This window comes from Gouania willdenowi, chromosome 10, assembly GCF_900634775.1.
Source record: "Gouania willdenowi chromosome 10, fGouWil2.1, whole genome shotgun sequence".
NCBI classification, from domain to species: Eukaryota; Metazoa; Chordata; class Actinopteri; order Blenniiformes; family Gobiesocidae; genus Gouania; species Gouania willdenowi.
Genome location: NC_041053.1, coordinates 30,333,706 through 30,353,785, shown reverse-complemented (window position 1 = coordinate 30,353,785; position 20,080 = coordinate 30,333,706). Strand labels below are relative to the sequence as shown.

The 20,080-nt window shown below is 38.3% G+C and overlaps 2 protein-coding genes and 2 long non-coding RNA genes across 4 annotated transcripts; 1 reads left to right on the top strand and 3 right to left on the bottom strand.

Moving 5' to 3' along the window:
* Positions 1-681: 681 nt before the first annotated feature.
* Positions 682-3,419, bottom strand: LOC114471631 (uncharacterized). Its single transcript, XR_003675000.1, has 3 exons — positions 3,344-3,419; positions 972-1,046; positions 682-858 (listed from the first exon to the last, which is right to left on the bottom strand). It is a non-coding gene; the product is annotated as an uncharacterized LOC114471631 (long non-coding RNA).
* An 827-nt stretch (positions 3,420-4,246) lies between these two features.
* Positions 4,247-10,550, bottom strand: LOC114471628 (NF-kappa-B-activating protein-like). The gene is made up of 9 exons (XM_028460481.1): positions 9,980-10,550; positions 8,094-8,174; positions 7,955-8,007; positions 7,798-7,881; positions 7,589-7,631; positions 6,161-6,430; positions 5,612-5,740; positions 4,935-5,084; positions 4,247-4,418 (listed from the first exon to the last, which is right to left on the bottom strand). Exons 1-9 carry the CDS (start codon positions 10,348-10,350, stop codon positions 4,247-4,249), a joined length of 1,353 nt encoding a protein of 450 aa, XP_028316282.1. The 5' UTR covers positions 10,351-10,550.
* Positions 10,462-13,131, top strand: LOC114470792 (putative nuclease HARBI1). Its single transcript, XM_028459123.1, has 6 exons — positions 10,462-10,610; positions 11,300-11,494; positions 12,242-12,245; positions 12,345-12,397; positions 12,467-12,576; positions 12,650-13,131. The coding sequence occupies exons 1-6, from the start codon at positions 10,462-10,464 to the stop codon at positions 13,000-13,002; spliced, it is 864 nt and encodes a 287-aa protein (XP_028314924.1). The 3' UTR covers positions 13,003-13,131.
* A 104-nt stretch (positions 13,132-13,235) lies between these two features.
* On the bottom strand, positions 13,236-13,934 carry LOC114471630 (uncharacterized). Its single transcript, XR_003674999.1, has 3 exons — positions 13,631-13,934; positions 13,442-13,498; positions 13,236-13,357 (listed from the first exon to the last, which is right to left on the bottom strand). It is a non-coding gene; the product is annotated as an uncharacterized LOC114471630 (long non-coding RNA).
* Between the last annotated feature and the right edge of the window lie 6,146 nt (positions 13,935-20,080).

The window sequence follows — 20,080 nt, the reverse complement described above, 5'->3', positions numbered from 1 at the left end:
ACTCCAACCTACCATAATTTGACCTTTATGGTATATCTGGTAACCTTTGAACGAGTTATACAGTAGTTCCTCGCTCTATCGCAGTTCACCTTTTGCGGCCTCGGTGTTTCGCTTTTTTTTTTACCGCGCATTGTGTTCTTCGTCCTGATTGGCTAATGCTGCGTTCACCCACCAGTGACACATCCAACTGGGTGAGTTTCACTGCCTGCTGAAGTGAAGAGCTGCACTCCTTTTTCTCCTCTCACAAACCACCAGTGAAGTGTGATTAGCAGCTAATGCTATCCGAGCGCAGTGCTACAAAGAGAACTTTTACCTGCTATTACCACCTACTCGCTGATTCTCCTCCACGCCTAATCCTTCCTAGTCCGGTCCCGGTTATAAAGGCCATGTCATACAGCTCCAGGTGGTCACACACAGCTTCTACTCCATGGTTGAATGGGTGAACAGACTGGTGTCCGTGTTGACGTGACGTCATCGTCAACAAAAACTCTGAAAGCATTTGGCATCAATGTCTGATAGCTAGCAGTGACTCTGATGTGCTGTATGTTTGAAAAAGTGTATAAAGTGTGTGGTGAGGGGTTTTACAGTATTAAAACATGTATAATAATTGTACTACTACACAGATTTCACCTATTGCGGGTTATTTTTAGAACGTAACCCCCGCGATAAACGAGGAACTACTGTACTCTTGTTTTTATTCACATTTATTTTTGTTTTGTCTTACCATCTGAGTTGGACTGAGCACAATGATGGTTCACTTTAAGCACAAACTGCATGTGCGTGTGTACGTGTGCATGTGTAAACTAACTTCCTGAGATGGACTCTGAGCTGCTGCTCTCTGGTGTGAATTCATCCGAGCTGATAGAAAGAACAGAGAGCTTAGTTCATACAGTACATCCCTGCCTATCTACTACAAACACTTAAAAAAATATTGTCTTTGATGTGTAGACATCAGTGTGTCCTCCACTTACTCTGGCTCTTTCACTCTGGGAGAAGAACCCCACACCTCATGACAGCCCATCTCCCCGATTCTCTCCCTCTCCCTCCTGCGACACAACACACATCATTTGTTTCAACAAAAGAGTTTTTCACTGTAAGAAGAGAGCTTTTCCCTTCAAAGGAAGTTCCCAGTATATTTTAAAAAATTTGCGAAACCAACTCTAGTTGACGTTTGACCTCCTGCAGACACCATCTCTCTCAGTTTTCCTCATACTTGTTTTTTTTAAGTGAGTTCACCTCTCATCATTCACAAAGATTTTTTTTTAAACCTTGGTGTTTTATCGGTTATGGTTTAAACACCAGTTGTGGGATCTTTTAACTAATTTTTTTTTTCAACAAATTGGTGTCATCATTTTTATGATTTTTTATAAATAATTTTTGGGTTCTTAATTTTTATTTATTGTTTTTTTTTAAATGTTCCCTTCTCTGCTTATGATTAAAGATTAATGGCTGTTGAAGTTAGATTTGTGACATTTTCTTTTCTGTTTTGGTTGTTAATATTATTAGTATTATTTTGGGTAAATGCAGACATGTATCACAGACAATAACTTAATAAACACATTATCTCACATTTTCCAAGAAACAGAGCCTTTATCTGTTTTCTATTTTCTAACATCAACCAATATTTTCCTGTATATAAGCAAACAGGAAAAAAAAAAAACATAATTTAATGTCGTCTTCATCCCTAAATCAATAATATTATGGGTGTCCCGATCCAATATTGATATTGGTCTGATATCAGCCTGAAAACGAATATCGGATTGTATCGAGCTGCATCTAAAATCTCTGATATATATCATATTTATTTAATATAATACTGTAGATATTATGTTGAAGATTAAAATGTAACTAATTGGTTAATAATAAATGGGTCCGTTTTTTTTTTTTTTTTTAAACCTACTGTTGTTGACTATTGTTCTCTGTTTGAGTAATATCACTTGATCAAGCCTTTTCTAACATTCCACACTACAAAATAAGTAATAAAAGTATGTATGATTCGAGCTGATATCGTATCGGATCAATATCGGTATCAACCAATACTCAAGGCTGAAATATCGGTATCTATCGGAAGTGAAAAAGTTGTATTGGGACATCCCTACATAATATTAACTACTTAGCAGAATGTGTTTTTGCTAAGGGTGACTATTGGATGTTGTATTCATATTTTGGGCATTTTGTACAGTTCTGTAGTTTTGAACAAGTGATTATTTTATCCAGTCTGTGTGATCTGTAGATGTTTTGTTTTTTTTTGTTCTTATTTTATTAAGTTGTGGTTGCCTCGTCACAAGCTAAAAGAAAGATCCATTAAATGAAATCCTAAGAACACCTTATTCTTGATAAGTTTCTTGTGTAATCCTGAGAAGCAGAGACTAACAGCAAGTTACGGCCTTTAGAGCAATAAAAAAAAAGAAAGATATTTATATATTGTTGTATTATGCTGACAGAATCAGAATCAACTTTATTGACCAAGTAATGTATGTTATACACACGAGGAATTTGACTTGAACTGTGCTCTCTCTAATAGTGTAAACATTAAATAATAACAATCAACTCGAAAAAAAAATAAAAAATATAAACAAATAAACAGTAGTTAGACTATTATGTGCAAAACTAAAACAAATAACATAATAGCGAGATAAGACAATAACAATAATAATAAAATAAAAATATAAGATAATAGTGCAGGTGAACATTTAAATTAAATAGTATGTACATGAACATTCTCAGTGACATATTGATCCAGAGTTATGTTTAGTTCCATGGTTATTTCACAGAAACAGGTCTGACACTCTTTGACTGTTTAGTGTTGATCAGAGTGACAGCCTGGGGGAAGAAACTGTTTTTATGGCGGGTTGTTATGGCGTACAGTGATCTGTAGCGTCTGCCGAAGGGGCGGAGTTTAAACAGATTGTGTGCAGGGTATGAGGGGTCTGCAGTGATGCTACCTGCCCGTCTCCTGACCCTGGACAGAGTATTTCGGGCTGCATAAGAGTAGATGTTTAATTCAGATTATTACGTACAAAGTAAACAGGAGTGGAATAAACCTGACCACTGCACATATTTATATGAAGTGAATAATGTTTATTAATCTTGTGTGTGCATTAGAGAGCTCCATGTTTACTAAGAATGTTCATCTTTCAACAGGTTCAATTTAAGTAGCACGTGATTGACTATATCACATGGCCTTGAAATTTAATGAAACTAAAATTGAAAAAGGATCAAAATTGGAGTATGTAAAAAAGTAGTTTTAAATTAAAAAGCAGCTATAGTTGAGCTGTGTGTCTCACTTATCAAGAACTGGATCCTAGTCCAGGTCCTGGTACCACTACGACTGCAACTGTACCTGGCGATGAAGGCCTCATGTCTTCGGTCCCTGTCCCTGCCCCGGCTGTGAATCCGTGAACTCCGAGACCTAAGACTTGCATTGGGGCAGAACTGCTCCGACAGAGGCAGGTCCTTTTTCACCCTTTGGTCCTGGAATTCAAATGAGGTCCCGTGAAATGTCTAGTAATTTATAATTAAAAAATAAAAATAAAAACTATCAAAATGATCAAAAGCTAATTCTAGAAAGAAAGAAAAAAGTCTCGAGAGACGCCAAAAATGTGTGATATTAAATGTTAACGGTGTAGATTTCTTCTACATAAAGGGTGTAGCAATTATTTCCTTAGATATTACTTTGTTTCCACAGTGTATCCTGAATCAAGGAAAAAGATACAAAGTATTGAAGGGTGTAATAAAAAATTACATTTCAGCTATCAGAACAAATTTTTTTATCCCTCCAAAGTATAAGGAAATACATTTAAAAAGAACAAAATGAAGTTTACCCTTCACATTACTTGAAATAGCACATATTTAGCAGCTGTTTGTGTTGATAAATGTGTCTGTGTGGGATTTTGCATCAGCAGAATGCCACACAAATTAAACCCAAAATTGTCTTTATGATCAGATTTTGAGTTAAACGTATCAAGATTTATATTGTATATCGCCATTTTGAGAAAAAATTTTGACATATGAATTTTGGTCCATATCGCCCAGCTGTAGAGTAAACCAGAACCTGTGTGTGTGTGTGTGTACAGGAGAAGCGGGTGGCCCGGTATCCCTGGCAGTGTTGGAAAAACTCTCATAAAGCAAGACAGAAAACAGTTGAGTATGCAGAGAAAATTACATTTAATAAATGTAATTTATACTCATATTCCTTCTAAAATAAGCATCACTGCTACAGTCCAACAGCTCGTGGGAGCGTTCACTAGTCCTGCCTGCCTTTGGTTTTTCTGTTGATCAACTCCCTGAAGCTGGACATGATCTTGCTCTCCCTCTTCCTCCTCTCCTCCAGGTTGAATAAGGCTAGGGCTCGCTTCTCGTCCCTACTGTAAATCTGGTTCTCCTTTCTCAGACGCACGGCCTCCATACGACGGTGTCTGCAGGAACACGACATCCATCAACATCGAGGAGAAAAAGCTCAAAATAAAGCCCAAAACTCAGCTACTCCCAGTGATCTTAGACCAGAAGTGAACAACCCTTTACCACAGAGGGGCCACTAAAATGTGATTTTCTGATCCGAGGGCTACATTATCAACATTCATGTCAGCATTTAGAATAATGACCGTTCTGAGCATTAATACATGGAACAACAATGACTGTGTGTTTGTTTTGTTTAGTTTTTTGTGGTTGTTTTGTGTAATTTTTCTCATTTTGCACTTTCTGTTGTCTTGTGTTTTTACTTTTGCTTTGTGTGTTTTTGAGCTCATTTTCTGTATTTTCGTCTCATCTCGTTTTGTGTGTTATAAGTCAATTTGTGTAATTTTGTTGTCATTTTGCAGATATTTTTTTGTGTATTCGTTTCCTGTTTTTGTTGTTGTTTAATTGTTGTTTTGTATATATATATATTTTTTTTATGTCATTTTGCCAGTTACTTATGTCTGTCCTAGACGTACCTGCTGCCGCTCATGACGTAACCTAACTTCTCAAAGTCTGCGATCTGATTACCGGTGAGCCCGATTTCTCCTCTTCTGGGGATACGTTTTCCAGCTTTGACAAACTCTGCCATGGCAGCACCTTCACCTGGCAGCAGAGCAGGGCCGAAACTGGAGGAAGACAAATGGGATCAGGTTTACAAAACTATACTCACACAAGTAGAAGGAGAAAGACATCAAACAGGAACAATCAACATGCGTTGAGGAATTGTTCCGCTGCGTTTATGCTCAAACTCACCAAATGTAAAAAGTCAAATTACTTTATTTAAAACTTTCATGTCAGCATTTAGAATAATGACCGTTCTGAGCATTAATACAGGGAACAACACTGACAGTGTGTTTATTGTTTTGTTTAGTTTTTTGTGGTTGTTTTGTGTAATTTTTCTCTCATTTTACACTTTCTGTTGTTGTCTTGTGTTTTTACTTTTGCTTTGTGTGTTTTGGAACTAATTTTGTGTATTTTTGTCTCATCTCGTTTTGTGTGTTATAAGTCAATTTGTGTAATTTTGTTGTCATTTTTGGAGACATTTTTTGTTTATTCGTTTCCTGTGTTTTTGTTGCTGTTTTGTGTTTTATTGCTGTTTTGTATATATTGTTTATGTCATTTTGCCAGTTACTTATGTCTGTCCTAGACGTACCTGCTGCCGCTCATGACGTGACCAGACTTCTCAAAGTCTGCAATCTGATTACTGGTGAGCCCAATTTCTCCTCTTCTGGGGATACGTTTTCCAGTTTTGACGTTCTCCGGCGGCAGAGCAGGGCCGAACCTGGAGGAAGACAAATGGGATCAGGTTTACAAAACTATACTCACACAAATAGAAGGAGGAAGACATCAAACAGGAACAATCAAGATGCGTTAAGGAATTGTTCTGCTGCGTTTATGCTCAAAGAAAATATAACAAACAAAAGTAAACAGCATAATAAATATCAAAATAAAATTTGTTACGTTTTTGCTCATTGTAGCCTCTTGAAACACCTTCACTAAGTAAAACTGACATAAACACTTCAACTTTCCCCAAATCTTTGAGTTTCTGTCAAAATCTAAAAGGTCAAACTTTTAAAATCTGGACTTAAGTTAGCAAATCATAAAATAAAATGATTGATAGTTTTATAAAAACTAAATCTCTTGAGCACATTTTAAGCTTTTAATTTGACATTTTCAAACAGGAGACGGTGATGAGACTCACACCAGGGACTTGTCTTCCTGAGACATGTGACTGGGGGGAAGTTGAGGTCCAATGAAGGGGCGAGGTTGAGGTCCAATGAAGGGGCGAGGTTGAGGTCCAATGAAGGGGCGAGGTTGAGGTCCAATGAAGGGGGGAGGTTGAGGTCCAATGAAGGGGGGAGGTTGAGGTCCATTGAAGGGCTTCACCACACAGGGTTTCTCCACCCACTCAACTGAGTCAGACGACTCTCTGCGGCTCTTCTTCATCTTCTTCTTTTTTGACTTTTTGGACCTGAGAGGATGTGAGACATGGACTGTGTTTGAAATTGTATACTAACATACTACTCATACTAAGTCTGACATCAAAATGAGTATGTAGTGCGTTCACATTAGATAGTATGCAAAGAGAAATACCCAGATTAAGGCTGCAAGGTTTATCGATATCAAATCGGGCAATCAATGTTTTGACTACTGCAATAACGTAACCTCAAGATGCTGAGGTTTTTTTGAGTGATATTCACCAATCAGAAAGGTGGAGCCTTGAGATGTCAGAATCAGCTGGAACAGATAAAAGGTCTGAGTTTCCATAAAGCAGATCCTAAAGTGTTTAGACAGACACTCTGTGATTCCTCCAGAAGAGGGCGCTGTCCACATAAAACCAAATATTTTTGAAAGTAGATTAATGTGTATTGTTCTACTAATGTGGGAAAATTTGAGTAAGAATATGTTGTTTGACAGTCTATAAGTAACATGACTTCCTTCACTCAACATTTTAGCAGTTTATGCATTTAAATGTCTCAATATTGGCCCAAATATCTTCAATTAGGTTTTTAGTCAAAATCGTGCAGCCCTAACCCGGATATATACTACAAGTATATCGGGACCTTTTTGAAGTATGCACAGTGGGCACACTCGTCATACTCAACTACCCCATGATGCATTGTGAGTGGAATGTAAAATCGTCCTGGGACTGGCTTCAAGCTAAAAGAAAAACATCTCTTCTTGTCTTCCATTAGTTTTTAACGCTTTTGTAAATAAGGCTCTTCTTTTGAAGTTAACCGGAAGTTTTGTCAGTAGCACAATGGAGGGTCTCTGAAAATCTCCAAAATGTCACCATGAAATGTGTTTCCCTGAGTTTTATGGATCAAATGACCAGATGTTGATATTCTACTTAGTCACTTTCTCACTTAAAATGTTTCCAGAACTTTCAAAGGTGGAAAATTAACAAAGATATTTAGCCTCAGTGTGCTTTAAGTTTTTGTCGTTTTCAGTTCAAAATGCATCTTGGGAAACTCCGGTGGGAACGCTCGTTATCCTAACCATACTTATTGTATATAGTAGACAGTAAATACTCTTTAAGTATGTAGTATGTTAGTATGCCATTCCTAATACAGCCATGGACTTCATTGAAGCAACACTTTGTGTGAGAATAAAGAATTTTAGATCTTACTTTTTGCTTTTCTTCTTCTTTTTCTTCTTTTTCATTTCCTCCTCTGAAAAATAAAAAAAAAAAAAAACAAAAAAAAGCCCATGTGATCAAACTGTTGGCAAGAAGAACTTCACTCCAAGCTACCATAATTTGACCTTTATGGTAAATCTGGTAACATTTGAATGAGTTATATTCTTGTTTTTATTCACATTTTGTTTGTGTTGTCTTACCGTCTGAGTTGGACTCACTGTCCTCTGAGTGTTTCTTGTTCTTTCTTTTCTTTGATTTATTTCTCTTCTTTTTCTTCTTTTCCTCTGTTGAGCACAATGATGGTTCACTTTAAGCACAAACTGCATGTGTGTGTGTGTGTATGTGTGTGTAAACTACCTCCTGAGCTGCTGTTCTTTTCATCCTCTTCGACTGGTGTGAATTCATCCGAGCTAATAGAAAGAACAGAGAGGTTTTTTAAAAAAAACTTAAAAAATATTTTCTTTGATGTGTAGACATCAGCGTGTCCTCCACTTACTCTGGCTCTTTCACTCTGGGAGAAGAACCCCACACCTCAGGACAGCCCATCTCCCTGATTCTCTCCCTCTCTTTCAGACGCCTGCAACACAACACACATCATTTGTTTCAACAAAAGAGTTTTTCACTGTAAGAAGAGAGCTTTTCCCTTCAAAGGAAGTTCCCAGTATATTTTTAAAAATTTGCAAAACCAACTCTAGTTGACGTTTGACCTCCTGCAGACACCATCTCCCTCAGTTTTCCTCATACTTGTTTTTTTTAAGTGAGTTCACCTCTCATCATTCACAAAGTTTTTTTTTTTTTAAACCTTGGTGTTTTATCTGTTATGGTTTAAACACTAGTTGTGGGCTCTTTTAACTCACAATTTTTTTCAACAAATTGGTGTCATCATTTTTATGATTTTTTATAAATAATTTTTAGGGTTCTTAATTTTTATTTAATGTTTTTTTTTTTTTTTTTTAAATGTTCCCTTATCTGCTTATGATTAATGATTAATGGTAGTTGTAATTAGATTTGTGACATTTTCTTTCCTGTTTTGGTTGTTAATATTATTAGTATTATTTTGGGTAAATGCAGAAATGTATCACAGACAATAACTTAATAAACACATTATCTCACACATTTTCCAAGAAACAGAGCCTTTATCTGTTTTCAATTTTCTAACAACTAATATTTTCCTGTATATAAACAAACAGGAAAAAAAAAAACATAATTTAATGTCGTCTTCATCTCTAAGTCAATAATATTATGGGTGTCCCGATCCAATATTGATATTGGTCTGATATCAGCCTGAAAACGAATATCGGATTGTATCGAGCTGCATCTAAAATCTCTGATATATATCATATTTATTTAATATAATACTGTAGATATTATGTTGAAGATTAAAATGTAACTAATTGGTTAATAATAAATGGGTCCGTTTTTTTTTTTTTTTTTTAAACCTACTGTTGTTGACTATTGTTCTCTGTTTGAGTAATATCACTTGATCAAGCCTTTTCTAACATTCCACACTACAAAATAAGTAATAAAAGTATGTATGATTCGAGCTGATATCGTATCGGATCGATATCAACCAATACTCAAGGCTGAAATATCGGTATCTATCGGAAGTGAAAAAGTTGTATTGGGACATCCCTACATAATATTAACTACTTAGCAGAATGTGTTTTTGCTAAGGGTGACTATTGGATGTTGTATTGGTATTTTGGGCATTTTGTACAGTTCTGTAGTTTTTGAGAAAGTGATTATTTTACCCAGTCTGTGTGATCTGTAGATGTTTTGTTTTTGTTTTGTTCTTATTTTATTAAGTTTTGGTTGCCTCGTCACAAGCTAAAAGAAAGATTCATTAAATGAAATCCTAAGAACACCTTATTCTTGATAAGTTTATTGTGTAATCCTGAGATCAGAGACTAACAGCAAGTTATGGCCTTTAGAGCAAAAAAAAAAAATATATATATATATATATTTATAGATTGTTGTATTATGCTGACAGAGGGTTATGGGCTGTATAAGAGTTGATGTTATTTATTCAGATTATAACGTACAAAGTAAACAGGAGTGGTATTAAAGCTGACCACTGCACATATTTATATGATGTGATTGAATAATGTTTAATAATCTTGTGTGTATTAAAGAGCTCCATGTTTACTAAGAAAGTTCATTTTTCAACAGGTTCAATTTAAGTAGCACGTGATTCACTATCACATGGCCTTGAAATTTAATGAAAATAAAATTGAAAAAGGATCGAAATTATAGAGTTTAAAAAAAAAAAAAAAAAAAAAAAGAAGTTTTTACTTTAGTAGCAGCTATAGTTGAACAGTGTCTCACTTATCAAGATCTAGATCCTAGTCCAGGTCCTGGTCCCACTACAGACAGTAACTGTACCTGGCGATGAAGGCCTCTTGTCTCTGTCTCTGGGCGTCGTCCCGCTGCTGGTCATAGTAATCCCCGTATTTACCGGGGCCTTCCCGCGGGTCCGAACTGTGGTTGTAGTGTCTCTCTCTGGACCGGGACCTAGACCGGCTGCCTATACGGATCCGTCGGATGCTTCTCGCCTCTCTCAAACGGTGCTCCCGCTCCTTTTCTAAGTTTCTGGGTTTGAGGAGTTTGGGTCCGAAGCAGTACGGGGAGAGGCTTCGGTCCCGGCTGTGGCTACGGTCTCGACCCCTGTCCCTGCTCCGGGAACGGGGTCTGCGGGCCCGTGGACTGCGAGACCTGGGACTTCCGTTGGGGTTGAACCGCTCTGACAGAGGCATGTCCTCTAACGGTACTAGACTCAATGTGAGGCAAAGAAAATGAGTAGAAAAGTCAACAAATGGAGACTTTAAAAACACCAAACACCTTCCGATCTCCTCGCTGTGTTCGAAATGGCGCAGTTGAAAGAGCAGAACTGTTTGTACTTCTCCAAAATAACTTTTGTTGCCTTAACAACCTCACAACGCTCCGCTTTCATCAATGGTTCGATTGTTTACACTTTCGGTCTCCTCGCTGTGTTCGAAATGGCGCAGTGTAACGAGTAAAACTGTTTGTAATTCTCCAAAATAACTCCGGTGTTGCCATAACAACCTCACAAGTTCCGCTTTCATTAATGGTTCAATTATTTACACTAGAACAGTGGTTCCCAAACTTTTCACAGGCGAAATGTAATGGTACCGAGAGGGTTTTAGAAATACTAAATTGATTAAATCGGTCAACCCAATAAAATATTAAAACCCAATGTAGTGAGAGCAACTGGCCCAATAAAAAGAAGACAGTGGATGCACGCTAACCATTTAATATTTGCAAACCTAAAAGAGTCGCACAACACTATTAAAACAAACATAGAATACCAATCTGAAATATTGTCCAGAGAGGGCGGTATAGACCAGTCCGGGCGCCGTGCGTAAATACCGCAGCTCATCCACTTTGAGGGACCTCTCAGGCAAGGCAGGGGAAACCCCTGCCTCTACTGTAGTTTCGCGTCGGGGTACGGTCTCCGTCTCGCTCCGCTTGCACATCCGGGCCGCTCTGGTGGACTACCGCAGCCCCTGGGTCTCGATCCTCCCTGTCACAAAATGACACAGCCAGCACACAGCGCCACGTCCCCCCGAACCCACAGCCGACACGCCCCTAGGGCGTCTGTATACTTACAGGCAAGGCAGGGTCTCCCCTGCCTCTACTGTAGATTCGCGTCGGTAGCTCGCGGGGGTCTGCTGTGTGCTCCAGGGCTTCCAATCAGGTGTGCGTCCGCTCTCTCCCTCGGCAAGGCTCGTCTGTCGTCCGCGTCTCAACGAACCCACAGCCGACACGCCCCCAGGGCGTCCGCTCTCTCCCTCGGCAAGGCTCGTCTGTCGTCCGCGTTTCGCCCGCCTCGTTGTCTTCCGTGCCCTCCTCTTTATGGCCCGGTCTGATGCGTCGCAGGTGTGTTTGATTGCAGGGGGCCATTGATTAGCCAAAAGTGACAGTTGCTGGGGTTGCTAGGGGCAACAGGCTAAAAGGGGCGGTGTCCAAAATATGCAACCAAAAAAGCCACAATAAAAGCACACAACATGCAATCAAAACCCACACCACAATAAAATCCCCTACTTGTGCCCCATCACACAATATCAAAATCATCAAAAGCTAATTCTAGAGAGAAAGAAAAAAGTCTCTGGAGATGTTTTTTCAATTATATTGATTTTTAATGTAACTAGTACAGTGCCCTGTCGGAAGTAGGCATTCATGTGGGAGCATAAGGAGTATATTTGCGGGTGCAATTTTCCTGGTTTAATTCTATGGGACATGCACAAAATGTATTACACAAAATTACTCCTGAATAACACTACTATAGAAACAAAAACAATAATTATAGAAAAATACACGACTCCAAAAAAACATACATTACAAAAAAATGTAAATAAAAAAACAGAAAACATTTATGCACAAAAAGACAACAGAAAGATACACAAATACACATGGCTCCAAATAACATACATTACAGAAAAATACACCATACAAAAAAAATATCAAAGTGATTAAGTCATGCACATGTCCCATAGAATAAACCAGGAAAATTGCACCCACATTTTGCACGCGCAAATATACCCCTTATGCTCCCACATGTATACATACTTCCGACGGGCACTGCACTGTTAGTAAAATGACATGCATTGTGCTGCAACCACACAGGTGGGTGAGCAGTTTAATGAGCTCTCATTCGGCAGGGATTCCAAATGTTTTGGGCTGTGTGGATGGGACACAAAATCCCATAATTGCTCCATCATAAAATGAGGCGGACTATGTGAATAGGAAATCATTTCACAGCATCAATGTCCAGGTACAACAGTTATCTCACTCATGTACATGGAAATGTATTTGTAATTCATTGAACATGTCATCCTCTGAACTGTGAAGATCATGTGATGCCTCCTACCTCATCACCAATGTGGAAGCAAAGTGGCCTGGCTCTGTGCACGACTCCAGAATTTATCGGGAGTGTAGTCTGAGCAACAGATTTGCAAGTGGTAAGGAAGAAAGTTTTTTGCACTGTTCTTGATCTCCAGTTTAATTGAAGCTCTGTATATCCTCTTATTACAGGCCACTTTGATGGATACCTATTGGGAGATCGAGGCTACCCATGCCTGCCAACGTTAATGACTCCATATCCTGACCCTGGGCCCCAACTACATTTTAATGTGGCCCACAGCAGGACTAGAGCCCGGGTTGAGAATACCATAGGTATTCTCAAAGCTCGGTTCCAGTGCCTGAAAAAGCTCAGGGTCACTCCAGCAAGGGCATGTGACATTATTGTGGCATGTGTTATTCTCCATAATATTGCAATTATTAGAGCTGAGCCACACCCTGCCGTACAACCGATTCCTGAGGATGACCATCCCTTCCATCCTACTGCTGATGCCCAGGATGGAAGGGCCATAAGGGACATCGTCTGAAGGAATTTATGTTAAACTCTTTCCTTAACCTCCCCAATCACAACATTATATAAAGCAACATTGCTTTGGAAAAAAGGCCCCAGAACTGTTTGTGAAAAAGAAAATACAGAAATACAGAAACAAATAATTTTTGTTGTGGTGTTCTTTATTCCCTAAAAGTACAAAAGCAACTATTAAAATCCCTATAGATAGTACCATCCTTCACAATATGCTTATGCACCCACCTTAACTGTCGTTGAAGTAACAGGATTTCAAGATCCGTCTTGTCTATCTTCTTTTGATGGTAAATCTGTTCCAGTTTATGTTTGTTTATTTGCTCAATGAGGTTCAACCTGTAAAGTTCTTTGGCTGGTAACTGGGAAACAATGGCCAACATTTAATTATTGCTGTTGGTTAAGCAGATATATTATTTCAACCTGATATGGCCGTAAAATCTCACTGTGTGAAGGTGGGCTGTGGAGGTAGACGCAGGCCCTTCGTGAGGCGTTCCCATGTCCTGTCGAGAGACAGCACTGTGCAGTTAATTATATTATAATCATTTGACATATAATTATGTTCAATATCCATAGAAATTGTATAAGCAATGCTAATGTCTGCATAGCTATTGTATTCCAAAACGTATACAAACTCTTGCTGTGGCTGCAGACAGCGTCTCCTCATCACCATCACCCTCGACCGTTGCTCAGGTGGTAGTGGGTCGTCTTCTGATCGAGAGGTTGGGGGTTCGATCCCAGTACCTGACTATGTGTCGAAGTGTCCTTGGGCAAGACACTGAACCGTAAGTTGTTCCCAGTGGTCGACAAGCACCTTGCATGGCAGTCCTGTCCCACTGGTGTGTGAATGTGAGAGTGATTGGGTGAATGAGCTGATATGTAAAGCGCTTTGAGACTGCTTCAGTGTGGTGATAAAGCGCTATATAAAATCAAGTCCATTTACCATTTACCCTCCTCATCCTCCTCCTGTGATGCAAGAGAACCCTATAGTCACCTTCAGAATTGTCCTCTTTGAAGAAAGAGCTCAGTGATACCTACAGCTGCAGTGGGTTCAATGGTCCCAGAAGGATGAACAAGGCACAGGACACCACCTACAAATGTTTGGGGGGAATATTAAAAAAAAAAAAAAAAAAAGAATATATATACACACACAAACATCATGTACATGCACAAAAACAGTGTTGCAGGGTTATACGTACATGTAATGAGGTCATTTGTGTCCTGAGGGGTGATGGGCTCAGAAGTCATTCCTCCTGGGATGCCTTCAGCCACTGGGCGGCCCACATATTGGCTGAAGGCCAGCTCTTCAGCCTCTGTCATCGGTGGAGGGGGTGGTCCTCCACCAGTTCTTTGACTCTGACTTCTTTCTGTTGGCTGAATAGACCTCAAATGTTACTTACTTAAAAAATATTATTTGATGCAGTCATCTACATATGGTTACATTATCCAGTGGTTCTCTAACTTTGTTGGCTCAACAAAGTTTTCTCTTCTTTTTGAATCCAAGTACCCCCTTTATTTGACTCCAACATTTTTTCTAGAATACTATGAAAAAACATCTAGAGAGCATAATGATGGAATGAATGAGTGTTGACACACGTTTTAATGAATCTTTTTATGTATGTCATTTTTTGTTAAATGAATACAATAAATGGTGTTTAATGGCCATGAATAGACTTTTTTAAATGATAGTTTTTATCATTTCTGGTCATCTCCTGCCTTGTATTTTCGGTTTATAATTTAATCAATATCATTTCCATCATCATTATTATGATTATCATTTTAAACTAAAAATATAAATTATAAAAAGCCCTATCTTTTAATGCTTTCATTTGTTAATTTTCCTCTCTGTCTTTCAACTACCCCCCGTAGTGCCATCATGTGGCACGACGGGTACATGTACACATATCGCCATTTGAGCAAGACTGCATTATACATTCAGATGTATTTTTAATTGTCAGAGTTTATGCTATAAAGAGGAAATATATTTAGCTACAGAGGATGACGTCATTCAAATGTCGGTTGGCTTTTTATCACATTTATACCCTCAAAAAGACATGACAATTCTAAAAGTCAAATAACTTAAGTGTGGTGAAATGATGAGGTCAATATGCATTACCGTTCTGAAGGATGTTTTTATATTTCATTTTTAGCTGCTGCCAAGTTCTCATCGCTGGGTATGTTGACCCAGAGTTTATGGATAGACCCAGGGATTGTTAACCCGCCTTTATGGAATACCCCTCAGGTGATCTTCACTATGTAGCAACATGTAAACACTTAGATCTGACTCAGAGCGTAACACTGCAGTCACTACTACCCTATGGACGGGTGTCGTGACACAGACTGTAACCAGACTAAATGGTGGTCCGTTATACACTCGCATACCTGCACGCATGTCACGTAGACGGTGATCGATAGTGAAGCGCACCTGATCGATGTGTGTGTGAGAGACTCTCTACCTGGACTCTAATCTCCTCCGTTGGTTCTCACACATATGCCACAAAGAAATGTGCAGCTTTCAAAACAGCAGCCATTACCGTCAATAACTTCCGGGAGAGGTCAGTCCGGTCTAAATCGCGTACGATCAAACTAACATGAAAATAAACGTTTTGAAACATTATCACCAATAAGGAACAGTAAAAAGTATGTTTCCTCAAAAGAGAAGTCCACGGGAGCGCACTACCACGCTACGGACGTGTGTCGTGACACAGACTGTAACCAGACTAAATGGTGGTCCGTTATACAACTTCCGGGTGAGGTCCGTCCGGTCTAAATAGCGTTAGGTCAAACTAACATGAAAATAAACGTTTCGAAACGTCTTCACCAATTAAGGAATGGTAAAAAAAGAAAAAGTATGTTTCCTAAAGAGAAGTCCACAGAAGCTCTGGCACACACCGGAAGTGAGCCGTGCAGTGAAATAGATATAGATGGTGCGCTAGCGCCCCCTCACACCCTGAGGTCAAAAGTTGAATAGCTTTCATTTCGGGGCCGTCCAGAAGTGAAATAAAATTAAAATAAACATTTTGAAATGACCAAATTACTCCAAAATAACAGATACACGCACTCTGGGTATTTGGAACCCGTCGACAGAGTTTCAGTTCGAACTCGCAAGGCGTCGGGGAGATATTTGCCACACACACACGCACTGCTTTTTAGTTACGAGTACAGTGCCCGTCGGAAGTATGGATTCATGTGGGGGCATATTTGCGGGTGCAATTTTCCTGGTCTAATTCTATGGGACACGTGCATGACTTCATCACTTTTGTATTTTTTTGTTTGGTGTATTTTCCTGTAACGTATGTTTTTTGGAGTATGTGTATTTGTGTATCTTTCTGTTTTTTTGTGCATAAATGTTTGCTGTTTTTTTTTTTTTTTTTTTTTTTTTTTTTTAATTTTTTTGGTAATGTATGTCTTTTGGAGTCATGCGTATTTTTGTATCTTTCTGTTGTGTTGTTGTACATTTTTTGTATAATTATTGTTTTTTGTTTCCATTGTAGTGTGATTCAGAAGTCATTTTGTGTATTTTTTGTGTAAATATTTAGTTTTGTGTATTTTTCGTATAAATATTTAGTTTTGTGTATTTTGAGCCATTTTCATATTTTTGTTGTATTTTTCTGTAATGCATGTTTTTGAAGTCATCATTATGTGTATTTTTTATCTTTCAGTTGTCTTTTTGTGCATTTTTTGTATAATTGTTTTTGTTGCCATTGTAGTGTTATTCTGGAGTCATTTTGTGTATTTTTTGTGGTATAGTTTTGCTCATTTCTGTTGTCATGTTAGTGTATTTTTTGTATAATTATTTAGTTTAGTGTATTTTGAGTCATTTTCATGTTTTTGTTGTTGTTTGGTGTCTTTTTCTGTAATATATGTTTTTTGGAGTCATTTTGAGTGTTTTTGGAGCCCTTGTGTATATTTTTCTGCATTTCTGTGTTCGTTTTGTGTACTTCCTGTATAAATATTGTTTCGTTTTTTGTTTTATGTCATTTGTGCATTTTTTGTATAATTATTTTTTGTTGCTTTAAGTAGTGTAATTCTGGAGTCATTTTGTATAATTTTTTAGTGTAGTTTTTTGCATTTCTATTGTCTTGTGTAATTTTTGTATAAATATTTAGTTTTGTGTATTTTGAGTCATTTTCATATTTTTTGTTGTCATTTAGTGTGTGTGTGCGCCTGCCTAACTTTCACTAAACTCATCTATTTTCAGTAGTTAGGTGTGTCGTGAGTGAAGCTGCAGTAATCATCAGGCGGGCTTCACTATGTAGCACCGTTTACGTAACATGTAAACACTTAGATCTGACTCAGCAGTACCGTCACTACCACGCTATAGACAGGTGTCGTGACACAAACTGTAACCGGACTAAATCGTGGTCCGTTACACACGCAGACGGTGATCGATTGTGAAGCGCACCTGATCGGTGTGTGTGTGTGTGCGCGCGTGTGTGAGAGACTCTCTACCTTGGACTCTCATCTCCTTCGTTGGTTCTCTCTCACACACGCGCGCTGCTGAGAAATGTGTAGCTTTCAACACAGCAGCCATTGCCGTCAATTACTTCCGGGTGAGGTCTGTCTGGTCAAAATGGCGAACGGTCAAACTAACATGAAAATAAACGTTTCGAAATTTCATCACCAAATAAAAAACAGTGAAAAAGTATTTTTCCTCAAAAGAGAAAAGAGAAGTCCACGGAACTAGTGTACGCACCGGAAGAGAGCTGTGCAGTGAAATAGATATAGATGGTGCGCTAGCGCCCCCTCACACCCTGAGGTCAAAAGCTGAATAGGTTTCATTTTGGGGTCGTCCAGAAGTGAAATAAAATTAAAATAAACATTTTGAAATGACCAAATTACTCCAAAATAACAGATACACACACTCTGGGTATTTGGAACCTGTCGACAGAGTTTCAGTTCGAACTCGCAAGGCGCCGAGGAGATATTTGCCACACACACACACACACACACACACACACACACACACACACACACACACACACACACACACACACACACACGCTTTTATAGGTAGATTGTCACCAGAGTCATCTCAATGTCCAAAAAATATGTCATAAGAAAAGATTGGAGCAGAACGCAAACCCGCGACCCATCACAGTTTGTAAAACTGCCAAGACAATGACTTCCTGTAATTTTTCGTGCATGCCAACAGAGAAATTTCCTCTGATTTTTCATACTGCAGCAAATGACTTTTTTTTTTTATGATGCTTGGCACGACATGTTTTCGTAGTGCATGACACAAATTTTAGTGGAACTGCGGGGAAGCAATTGGAAACCGAATATATAAAAAGTGTAGAACTGAGTTCGGAGGTTATTATTTGTTTCAAGAAATGAGTCAAACCAATGGAGAACAACTGTAGTATAACCAGAGGTGAAAGTAACTGATGTTACTGTAATTTAGTTGCTTTAATGGGTACTTCTAAATCAGTAATTTTACTTGTGCTTTAGTACGTTTTAAAAGAAGGATTACATTTCATACGTTTACAGCACATTGAATAATCCATATGGTCTTAGTCGTGTTATTTCTGATCAAAGCCACTTTCTATGTTCAGACGGTGGTTACCTATTATGTTGTTACTCATGTGGCACATTTGGCATGTTTTAGAGTTCATAACTGTGTCAATACTTAGAGCATGATGATTTTTTATTTAATTCATTTAAACAAACCTTTTATTACATACAGATCTTTTGTTGAAAATAAATTAAGTTCCAATTGTGGTAGATCTTCTCTCTTCCTTATTAAGTTTAGACATGAAATGTTTACTGTATGCAAGAGAACCGTGGCAAGATTTAGTTATTACCAACAATAAACTTGGGGAGTGAAAGTAACTCGTAACTTTTATTTTGAGTAATATTTAATTGAGCTACTTTTTACTTGTAAGGCAAGGCAAGGCAAGGCAAGGCAAATTTATTTATATAGCGCATTTCATACTCAAGGCAACTCAATGTGCTTTACATGATAAAACATTCAATTGTTTAAAATCAATAAGAACATTTAAAATCATCAGTAAAATCAGTAAAAATCAATTAAAATCATCAGTAAAATCAGTAAAATCAATTAAAATCATCAGTAGAATCATCATTACATCAACAACATGACAAAAAGTCTCTCTCAATCATATGCAGTAGAGAAAAAAAGTGCCTTTAACTTTGATTTAAAAATGTTCACATTGGATGCTGACTTCAGCTCCGCTGGCAGTTTGTTCCACTTCTTTGCAGCATAACAACTAAAAGCAGCATCACCATGTTTACTGTGAACTCTGGGCTCCACTATCTGACCTGTGTCCATAGATCTGTGAGACCTGCTAGGTTCATACCTGACTAACATGTCACTGATGTATTCTGGACCAAACCCATTCACAGATTTATACACCAGCAGCAGAACTTTAAAGTCTATTCTGAGGCTGACTGGGAGCCAGTGTAAAGACTTTAAAACTGGAGTAATGTGCTCTGACCTCTTTGTTCTGGTTAAGACCTGAGCTGCAGCGTTCTGAACCAGCTGTAGCTGTTTGATGCTCTTTGGGGGGATTCCTGTCAGAAGACCATTACAATAGTCCAGTCTGCTGGAGATAAAAGCATGGACCAGTTTCTCCTGATCTTTCTGAGCCATTAAACCTTTCACTCTGGAGAAGTTCTTTAGGTGGTAGAAGGCTGTTTTTGTGATAGATTTGATCTGACTGCTGAATGTAAGATCTGAGTCAATCAGAACACCAAGGTTTTTGACTTGGTCTTTAGCTTTTAAAGATCGAGACTCAAGATACTTGCTGACAGCAGTCCTCTTTTCCTTGTTACCAAAGACAATCACCTCCGTCTTGTCATGGTTTAGTTGAAGGAAGTTTTCACTCATCCAGCAGTTTATTTTTTTTTTCTAAACAGTCACACAACACCTCAATGGGACCATAGTCATCTGGGTTCAGTGATAGATATAGTTGTGTGTCATCTGCATAGCTCTGATAATCAACCTTACAGTTCTGTAAAATTTGTCCCAAAGGAAGCATGTAAAGGCTAAACAGTTACTTTAGTATTTCATGTATGACTTACTTGTACTTCTACTTGAGTACAATTTCAATTAAACAACAGTA

Excerpts from the sequence above, each read along its gene's own strand:
- LOC114471628 (XM_028460481.1), bottom strand. The coding sequence starts at position 10,350 with ATGCCTCTGTCAGAGCGGTTCAACCCCAACGGAAGTCCCAGGTCTCGC. Across the intron at positions 5,741-6,160 it reads CAGGAAGACAAGTCCCTGGT|GTTCGGCCCTGCTCTGCCGC; the intron begins GTGAGTCTCATC and ends GTCTTCCTCCAG. Across the intron at positions 5,085-5,611 it reads CACGTCATGAGCGGCAGCAG|TTTCGGCCCTGCTCTGCTGC; the intron begins GTACGTCTAGGA and ends GTCTTCCTCCAG.
- LOC114470792 (XM_028459123.1), top strand. The coding sequence starts at position 10,462 with ATGGCGCAGTTGAAAGAGCAGAACTGTTTGTACTTCTCCAAAATAACT. Across the intron at positions 10,611-11,299 it reads GAAATGGCGCAGTGTAACGA|GGCTTCCAATCAGGTGTGCG; the intron begins GTAAAACTGTTT and ends TGTGTGCTCCAG. Across the intron at positions 12,398-12,466 it reads ATCAATGTCCAGGTACAACA|ATCATGTGATGCCTCCTACC; the intron begins GTTATCTCACTC and ends TGAACTGTGAAG.